At 48.7% G+C, this 10,236-nt stretch overlaps 1 protein-coding gene across 1 annotated transcript; it reads right to left on the reverse strand.

The window, feature by feature from the left end:
* Positions 1-542: 542 nt before the first annotated feature.
* On the reverse strand, positions 543-5,865 carry LOC118094239 (ferritin heavy chain A). Its single transcript, XM_035134422.3, has 4 exons — positions 5,524-5,865; positions 2,416-2,562; positions 2,090-2,215; positions 543-863 (listed from the first exon to the last, which is right to left on the reverse strand). Exons 1-4 carry the CDS (start codon positions 5,623-5,625, stop codon positions 705-707), a joined length of 534 nt encoding a protein of 177 aa, XP_034990313.1. The 5' UTR covers positions 5,626-5,865; the 3' UTR covers positions 543-704.
* Between the last annotated feature and the right edge of the window lie 4,371 nt (positions 5,866-10,236).

Here is a 10,236-nt window from a genome sequence, read left to right on the forward strand (position 1 = left end):
TTGCTGGTACAAGATTGAAGTGCCCTGCTGTGGAAGGGGAGAGAAGCTTTCCCTCCCATTTCAGAGCAATGTGGAATTTAATCTAAGGTAGCCACGGTGCAAATGGAAACAGGACAGATTTTAAATCTAGGTAAATTAATAAGGAACAAAGGTTTCCTGCATTTCAGGGGGTTGGACTAGATCAGGGCTTCCCAAACTTGGGTCTCCAGCTGTTTTTGGACTACAGTTCCCACTGGTCCTGTTAGCTAGGGACGATGGGAGTTGTAGTCCAAAAACAGCTGCAGATCGAAGTTTGGGAGATCCTGGGCGAGATGACCCTCATGGTTCCTTCCAACTCTACAATTCTGTGAGTTTTGGCCCTAGCTCCATCCGCCATCAGCATGTGGCCCCGGACAAATCATGCCCAAGGGAAAATGGCCCTTGAAAGGGGGAAAAAAGTTGACTGCCTAAGACAAGAGTGTTTGCCTTTCAGCACTGACGATACCCCTTGTTTGGACATTGCAAACCTCCCTCCTTAAAATCCCAGAAAAACCACAGGCGAGTTTAAACGGGTGAACCCTTGTTTATTGGAAGCATGCCAACTGAGTGGTGGCAGGTACAGCCCCCCTTGAGTGGGGCCTGGCCAGAGTGACGGAGGTGGGTCTTTCTTCTGTGGGTTCACGGAAGGGGTGTTGCGCTCTTGGGGTGGAGGGAGGGAGACACAATCAGCTGCTACTCTCTCCCAGGGTGTGCTTGTCAAAGAGGTACTCGCCAAGCCCTCCCTGGGACGCCCCCAGCCGCCGGAGGTTGGTGATGTAGTCACCCAAGACTTTGATGGCTTTCACTTGCTCCTCAAGGTAGTGAGTTTCCAGGAAGTCACAGAACTGTAGAGAGAAGAGAGAGAAGAAGACGGGGTGAGATGCTCGGTTAGGCAGGTCTACCATCAAAGATTTGAGACAACACCCAGAGCACTTCCAATGAGCTTCCCCCCCCCAACTGTTTACTTCTGAAGCTCTCTCTTCTAGTGTAGGGTTCACCTTGGATCAGTGGCAATCTGATGTTCAAGTGCTGCTATTTTTTTAAAAAAAATTAAGGTATGGCAGTTTTATTTCACGACTACACTTAATAACAGGGAGGGCTACCTGTGGTCCTCCAGGTGTTGCAGGACTCCCACCCTTCCTGATCGTTGGGCCATGCTGACTCGGGGTTACGGGGCTTGGGAATCAAATGACTTTTGGAGAGCCGTCCTTGCTTAAACGCATCACAAAGGATTTCCCCCCCTCTTTCTCTGCATTCTGCCTCCTGCCCCACATGATATGAACAGAAGCTTTTCCGTAGCTTTATGGGTGCTGCAGCTGCTACCAGGGATGGCCTATCCATAGGTGCTAGGGGTGCAAGGCACCCGGGCCCTGGGCTCTCAGGGGTGCCAGGCTGAGAGGAGTCCAGGAATTGAAGAGCCGGCAGGTTTTTTTGCTGCGGGCGCTAAGGCAGCTGGCCAGCTCTGCCCTCCTGTGCACCTGGGATTGGCGAGCCATCGAGAGGCCCGCCCAGTGCATGCATGCTGTTCACACAAAGTGTCTGGCTTCACTCAGTCGCTGCTGCCACCTCAGGTTCCTCTGTTGCCGCTGAGGCGGCCAGCCAGCTCTGCCGTGCACACCTTGCCAGCCAGCCCAGAGTGCACTGCCCAGCTGACGAGGCCGATTGAGGAGGCAAGAAATTAGTAGTTTTTGTTTTGTTTCTTTTCCTGAGCAGAGATAAGCGTGGTGTCAGCTCCCTAAAAAAAGGTTGACAGCTCTGGACAACCGGAGTGTGCGTGTTGCACCCCGGCGCCGCACATGCTTAAAACAGCCCTGGCTGCTACAACTATTTCTGCCCAGGAGGGTAGCAAGAAGACCTATAGGGTCTTGGCATAACATCTCAGGGCTCACAAAATCAGAGGCAGGATGCAGAGATGGCTGGACCACTGATAAAACAGTGAAGCAACATTGTGCAAATCCAGTAACTTATCAGTACCTCTGAGGCAAAGTAGGTATGTAAAAGGCATTTGTGCAAGGACAGTAACGGCTCAAGACGGGACTCCTAAGCCTATCAGCACCCCATGGATACTTACATGTGCGTCTCCCTGGCTGGCTGCCAGTTGGTGCAGATCTAGGAGGGCCTTGTTCACATTCTTCTCCAGCTGAAGGGCTGCCTCCATGGCATCAAGAGTTGTGCCCCAAGCATCCTTTTCTGGCTTCTGTAGAGAGAAAACAAATATAAATTATGGAGTTCCACAACAAACTGGCTTTTGAAGACTGGCTGCTGCTATTTCTAGGGCAGCGGTTTCTCAAAGTCAGGATTTGGTCAACATTCCTGCAGCCGTTGCTCTTGGTATCTCTAGCTAGACCGCAGCGCCCTCACCTAAGAGAAACAGGGCACCCCCCACCAGATTTGTACCTTGATGTCCTGCAGGAGGACCCGGCCACCGCGCTGGCTCTGGAACTTCAGCAGCTTCTCGGCATGCTCCCGCTCCTCGTGGGACTGTGAGCGGAAAAAGGCAGCCACATGTCGCAGGGCAACGTCGTCCCGGTCAAAGTAGGAAGACTGGAGAAAGGGAACAGGAGGAAATGCTGGGTTATGTTGGGGAGATCCTAGCCAGACTGCGGACAAGTGACCAGACAGGGCCGGCTCATCATAGACCCCCGGTGGCACAGGGCACCATGGCGCCGGCCCGCCAGGAGGGCGCCACGAGCTGCGCCCACCCGCTGGCCGGCCGGTCCGCCGGTCAGCTGCGCGCGGCGCCCACCTGCCCACTGCGCTGGGAAACGGGGCGGGAGGGCGCCGGAGAGATCGCGCTGTGTCTGCCCACCCGCCCACCGCGTTGGGAAACGGGGCGGAAGGGCGCCGGAGAGATCTGGCGCACCATGGCAACAGGCGCGCTTAAGACGGCGCTGTGACCAGACGAAACAGACCTTCAGATCTGGGAAAGTGTTGTGGGCAGGGAAGGAGGAGGCCTGGGCTGTTAAGAGAACGAATTGTTCCCACAATGCCTCAGAAGCTTGCAGGTTCTGTAAAAGAACAACCACCCTAAATTCTGGGAAGCAAGGGGAAACCCTCAAGTTCTGCATAAGTTGTCTTCTGTATACCCAAGCTGGCCTCAACCAGAAGTCGGGCATTTAGGGTTGCTGGTTTCATGCTGCATAACACTCTTCTAGCCGAGATTCAGCAAGCACCCTCACTTTTGACTTTCTTACAGACTTCTTTTATGCCAACAGGTCTCTGCAGTTGTTTAAAATTTTTGCGAGTAGCCAGTCTTTTATTACTGATTCTTTTGTACTGCTTTTAATTGTTGTTTTACATGTTTATATTGCTGTGCACCACCTTGAAGATTTATGAGAGGGCAGTATGCAAATACTTTGTAAAAAAAAACAAAAAAAAAACTCTTGAGTCAATGATTAAGTCCACGCCACTACAAAATGTCTCCCATTTAGCCACGTGCCGAGACTACAGAGAAGACACTTGTCTGCAGTTTGCTACCAGGCACAAGCAGAGCAGGACAGGGGCCCCTCCAGACATCCCTTTCCATTGTGCCTTCAGGATGATTTCACAGTTCTGCAAAAGGAGCCTCTCACATGAGAAAACAGGAGGTACTGTGAGTTTGTGTTTGTCTGCTTTTTTTTTTAAAAAAGATCTCTCTCACATACAGAGCTTAACTGCATCAGCCCAGAAATTTATTTGCAAAAAATGTTTTCTCCTGTTGCAGGAAGAGAGAGGGGGATAACTGGAGGATGTCCTAAGGCTACAAAAAAAGAAAAGAAAAAAGAAATTGCCACCCCCATCCAAGAGACGCTACATATCAAAAACTTGAATTGGCAAAAAGGCTGTAAACAGTCAACCCCCTCCCCCCAAAAAACCTAATATTTTTTTTTTTAAAAAAAGATTAATCGGCAGGGATCCACAAATCCTGCATGCCTAATACTGCAGAGAAATGGGTGGGTGTGAGAGAGGGATATGGAAAAAACGTGAACAAGAACACACAAGTTTTGAATGGAGAATCTGTACTTCCTTCCAAGTCTGGAAGGTATTCAGGGGATAAACACTTATTTTGGAGGGGGAGGAGGGGGAGGCAAGACTGAATGGAGCCCATTGGTGTTAGAGGAGGAGAGGCAAGCCTCAAGTGTGGACTAACCTCAAACTGTATGCAGATTGTAAAGCAATTGAACTGACCAACCTGCAAAGCAACAGGACAGGGGGGGGGGAACCAACCCACATATAATGGGGGAAGGAAATGTATGAAGAGCCATGGGGCAAGCAGGGGGACACAGAACAGAGTGCCCTGGGTGTAAAGGCTCCCCTCTTAAAAATAAAGTATATGGGGGATGGAACCTGCAGAAGCCCAAGGGAGCAGAGTTCTGGTGAAAGTTAGACAATGCGCCCTTGAAAGATTGCTAGTATCACTCTCTCTCACACGGTCCATTTCGCAGAGACATAAAGGCATGGGGGCATCAGAAGTTACAGAAAGAAACAGTTGTTAACAGAAGCCAAACACACACCCCTTTCCATCTTCCTATACTGGAAGTGGGTCAAGTAGAGATTATGGTTTGGGGGACAAGAAGGCGTTATTAGGTCTGGGAAGAAAAGGGAATAACTATCATGGGATGTTCTTTTTAATCACCCCACCCCACCCTAGAAGCTTATCTCTGCCTCCCACACTTGTTGATCCACCCAAGACGGGGCTTGAACACAACATGGGCAACTGGAAGACAGCAATGGGTGGGGGGGGGGGGAAGATGGAGACTGCAAGAATGGTGTTTTATGGCCAAGAGAGAGGGGAGGCTGTGTAGGCAGGCTGATCAGCAACTACAGTATGAGGTGCCAAGCCCCACCACCATGACCCCTAAGAAAGAGAAAGAGAGAGAGAGAATGAATAAGTATTTTTGGAGAGTAGGAAGAGGACAATGAGCAGGACTAAGGGAAGCACTAGAAAGGAAGTGAAAGAGTGTTCATCTGGAAAACAAAGGGAAGCAAGCAAGCAGAAGCAGCCAGGACTCTCAAGACCCTGTCGTTCTTGCTGCCGTTTTTCCCCTTGCAAGGAAACAAAAGTGATGAAAATCGAGATTTCCAATAATTGGAGAAGAGAGCATGGTGTTGTTGGGCTCTTCTCCGGCCCCGTTCAAAACCGCTACTTAGCCATGAAACTCTCTGGGCGAATTCAGCCCCTGAGTCACCATCTCTCAGGCTTGTTGTGAGCTTCCAACGGGAAGCTGGGGGTGGGGGTGGGGGGAAGCCCATGCCTGCCGCCACCTTGAACTCTTTAGAGTAAACGTGGGATAGGAGGAACGAAGGGCTAGTGGAATTGGTGTCCTCCGGGGTTCTCTAGCCACGCTCCCTTTCCCAGGGAACAGGGCCAACTGATCACAGAATTGTGGAGTTGGAAGGGGCACCCAGGGTCATCTAGTCCAACCCCCTGCGCAATGCAGGAATGAGGCTGTGACCCGGGGGCTCCGCACCCCAATAATATACCACCACCACCACGTCGCCGACACACCCTGATCCCTTGCTCACCATGGACAGATAGACGTAGCTGGCGTACAGCTCCATGTTGACCATGCGGTTGACAGCGGCTTCGCAGTCGCGGTGGTAGTTCTGGCGGATCTGGGACTCCATGGCTCCGGCGGGGAAGAACTGCGGGAGGTCGGCTGCAAGGCGTCGGCGGGGGTCTCGCTTCGCTCACGGCGGAGCTGCTGGCAGCTGGTCTCTCCGCGGATCAACTCAAGCAAGGATAGCAGAAGAAGCAAAGGGGGTTCTCTTTTTTTGCTGTTTTTGTTTGCTGAAGAGGGAAAAGAGAGAGAAAAAGAAAAGAGGCTGCTGCTGGTGGAACCGGTCCCGTTCAAACACTGTTGAAGCAAGAACCAAGCTCTGCGGGGACAAAGGGATCACGGGCGCTTTTATAAGGCCGCCGGGCAGCGAGAGGGACGTGCGCAGCCACCAATGACGACCGGTGAGCGCACGCCGAGGTAGAGTGTTTGCGAAAGGCGGAGTCTGGGCAAAGGGGAACCCAGGCGTCCGAGCGCGCGGCCCTCCCCGCCTGGCGCACGTGACGGGCTCGGCTTCTCCTCCGCCCTAACGAAGGGGGAGCGCGCGCGATCTTTGTGCTGCACACCCCGCATCGGAAAAGGCTACGTCCTATTGTTGTTTTGCGCCTGCTGCAGACTCTCGGCGAGTGGTATTTAGGATTAAAAGAAGAGTTTGGATTTGATATCCCGCTTTATCACTACCCGAGTTCAACATGAAAAGCTTTTTCCAACGGAGTAATTGCACATTCTCCTCTAAAAGGGGTGGTGGTGGAATAAACATTGAGAGCAGTGTTTAAAATTACCTATCCGAACGAACCACCAGCTGTTTCTCACTCACTTATTGACCCCACCATGTAGCCCCGGAAGACCCAGCAGTCCTACCGGTAGCTTTTACTGCTTATAACTTACGCATCTTAATTCCTGGAGAAGAAACAGGCTGCATACACACCATACGTTGAAAGCACTCGGGATGTCCTACAGAATCCTGGTGATAAAATAATTAGCGACCCAAGGCGTTTCTTTCTTATCCAACCCTGACAGTGGTGCAAATGGCAGGATATCTATCATGAGTTAGCAACAACAAGACTGTTGATCAGCTATCCTTGAAGCTATCTGAGATCCAGGAAGAGGATTTTAATGGTGCTCTTATCTCCCCACCCTGGCTACCAGGGTAAAAGTGTGTGACATCTGACACCTAAAATGGTCAAATGGCCAGGGCACATTGAGGCCGCATTGTGGGGGTGAAGAGGGCCGATACTGAAAGATTCCAACTGAGAAACGAGATGGCAATACGGAAACAGTGGCTCATTTTCTCCTCTCCTGTCCTGTCCCCTTTATAAAGATCTGAGGAATGAGATCATTACCCCACTCTTACTTACCATCCCAAGCCACCCATCTGTGGCCACATTGTTCTTTCTTCTATCAGACCAAAATGATCATCAGGCAACAGTAAAGGTTGATAGGTTCATTGGGGGTGCAATGAGATCAAGGGCTACTATCTGAACGATAATCCTGGTCATTTGATTGCCATTTTTTTTTAAATTAATTTTTATTGATTTTACATAATAAAAGTTTACATAATAACAAAAACCATACACATACATAACATATTTTTCACATTCTCCTACCCCCCCTCCAAGAGCCCTCTCCTCCCACAAGAGAATCCCCCGAAAGGTAGGCAATCGAATGTGGTTCATTTTATAGTTGGGTCTCTACCCCCCCTCCCTCCTTCCCCCCAGAGCCTCCCCCTGCCACCAAGAGGTCCCAGGATGGCAAGGATAGGAACAGGCGAGTATCCACCCAGCTGTTGTCCAACTTTAGCATCCAAAAACTATAAAAAAGAAAATAAAATAAAAACAATGACAAAAAATAATAATAATAAAAACCCACAGCATGAAAAAATATATAATAAAAATAAAAACAAAACACACAACATCAAAAATTTAAACCTTATCTAATTTCCTAAACATTGTCTCTTGGGCTTCCCCAGACCCCCCCTTTATTGATTTTCATTTGCCATCCATCTTTACAGTTTTCATTATTTACCAACCATTCTAATCTCATTTAATTTAAAATTGTCCATTTAGCCAATTAATCAGATTATCAATAAATTTTTTATTTGTTTGCTTATATATCTCCATTCCATTCCCCTCCTTCCCCCCACACCCCAGAACTCTCCCTGCCACCGAAAGTCTCCAGGATACGAAAGGAAAGAAGGGATGTTTCTTTTCCAGCTGGTTCTCCCCCTCCCCCCTTCCCCCCCACTCCGGAAGCCCCCCTCTGCCACCAGGGAACCCCAGAACGGAGACGACCACAGGGGGAGGGTTAGAGCACCCCGCTATCCCATTATTCATTCTTCCTAGCTATACTAATAATCTCCTTTCAAATCTAAAAAGAAAAACACATCTCTATTCTACTTTCCCTCCCTTGCCTAAATTTTTTCTGCAAGAACTTTCATACTTTTATAAAATCTATATCTCATTTTCTTAATCCATTTTAAATCTTGTCTTCTAGTTTTAGCCTCTCCCCCCCCCCCCTGTTCACGGCACATCCCTTCTCGGATCAGCAAATTCCATAATCCGTAAACCAGTTTCAAAACCATTTTAGCCAACCTTTAAACAAAAATCCTTTTTCTATTCACCCCACTCCCTTTCTGCGAAATTTTTCGTGACCAAATTCTCCATTCCCTCGCTGTTGCCCCTTTATTGTTTGTATCATCCACTCAATGTAAGCAATCCTCTCCCACAGTCTTTGTTCCCTATGGGGATTCTGAAGTCCAGACATAGTTTCTGCTCCCCCTTCCATGGGAGCGTCGTTCCCCTGGCTCACGTGCTCAAAAACTTTTTCCTCTTTCTTCTCATTGCAGACTTCCTCCTGATCAAAAAGCTGACATACTTCTCGCTTTCCTTCTATTTCTTCTTTATTCTCTTGTTCCAACGTTTTTTGTCCCTTGTCTCCTTGAAGAAGTTGGTTCGTTTCCTCTAATTGAGCAATCTGTTTATGTGTTCCGATAGTAAGTTCCCATAAGAGTCTCAGAGTTTTTTCTTTGAATCCAACTGTATAATCGTATGTTGACATTTTTGTGCTCCTCTCAAGGACACAGTGCTATCCCAGAGCACAGGAAGTGCTAGTGTTTTTCATTCGATCGCCATTTTTCCAAACTGGTTACAATATATTCACAAATTAAAATCCATTACTTGATTCTAAATTATAATCCAAGGGGAGTTTTCATAGGCAACTTTTGCAGCTCAGTTTGTCAACATTGTTTCAAAACTCCCTACTACACAAATCTTGCTGAGTCCGTCAGGACCGCCGATTCCAGCGGTAGTAAGAGACTCTTCTCTCTTATTAAATCTCACATTCTCCCCTCTACCTTGTCATCAAGGGGAATTTCAGGACAGTTCTTGCAGATGCATAGATATAGTAAATCCACAAATGTCTTGGCAATGGATATTTTCTTAACTGTTTCCACTTTCAATCAATATGAGGGAGATCGGCTTCCGTTTTTTAAATCTCCTCCCGCTCCAAATTTAAGTTCCAATAAGATTTTTAAGCTTTCTTACTCACGGACATCCACTTTTCAAGTCCTTTTTCTTTGGAAGTATTCAGCGCTCTCCGCCTCCGTAACGGAGCTTCTCTCTGCGAAGGCAACAATGGTGCTCAAAATGGCCCCGCGACTACAACCCTCCTCGCTCCGGAGCTCTTATTAGAGCCTACCAGAGAGTTGGGGAGTCCGAATTGGGGCACCGCTGAGACTTTTCGTCCCTATAACGCTCGATATAGGGCTCTATGGGGTGCAGCGTCGCCCCCGCTGCTTCCCCCCCCCCTTCGCAAAGACGGGCTGCCTCGGCGCTCGAGACAGACCCCACCGGACGGCGCTGGCGCTGAACCGGAAGCCCCTGATTGCCATTTTTTTACCTATTGTTTTTTTATCTGTATATATTGCTTGTTTTATATTGCTATGGCCATCGGCTAACGCGAATAAAATTTATCTATCTATCTTCCTGACGTATGTTTAAGAATGATTTATGACTCTCTTGTGTGCTGGGTTTGAACTACTATATAAGCTTTGATTCTGATGTGCCTCGGGGCAGACTTTCTTAACTGGCACATTGAGCGAGCTCTGTCCTATTGCAATAGCTAAAATAAATGCTGGGTGCCTCCTGGATGCTGGACTCGAGAATTAGTTTCCTTGGTTCTGTGGTTTATTCAAAAGGTGGTTGTTCCTCACCTGGGTAATGAACAAGGTGGTGTTACCACACTGAAAATTAGTTTGTTAAGGGTGCTGGGAATTGCAGCTCCGAGTGAACCACAGTTCCCATAATAATTGTGGGGGTGCTTTGTATGTATGGTGTGCACACACCATCTTTTGTTTCCTTGCCTTCCCTCTTTGGTAAATTCCCCATCCTTAACTTCTCTGCCCCCAAATTGTATGGGTTCAATACGTAGCTTGCTGTCGCTTCAGGCCTGAGGAGGTTGCAAAGGAGGGAGTATTAGGATCTCTTACTCTCAAGTAGGACCCTGGCAGAGACACGTGCCCAACTGGCATGTTCCCTCCCTCCTGGTCGATCGTTTGGGAGCTTCAAAAGCATTCTCCAGCCCGAACATCATAGCGACTGATGCCAACTGACATCAGCACACTTATGGATTCACAGAGTTTGCGCAGTTGCATAACAGACCTCAGCAACTCAGCATTTTGCTA

Source organism: Zootoca vivipara, chromosome 12, assembly GCF_965207765.1.
Source record: "Zootoca vivipara chromosome 12, rZooViv2.hap1.1, whole genome shotgun sequence".
Classification (NCBI taxonomy): domain Eukaryota; kingdom Metazoa; phylum Chordata; class Lepidosauria; order Squamata; family Lacertidae; genus Zootoca; species Zootoca vivipara.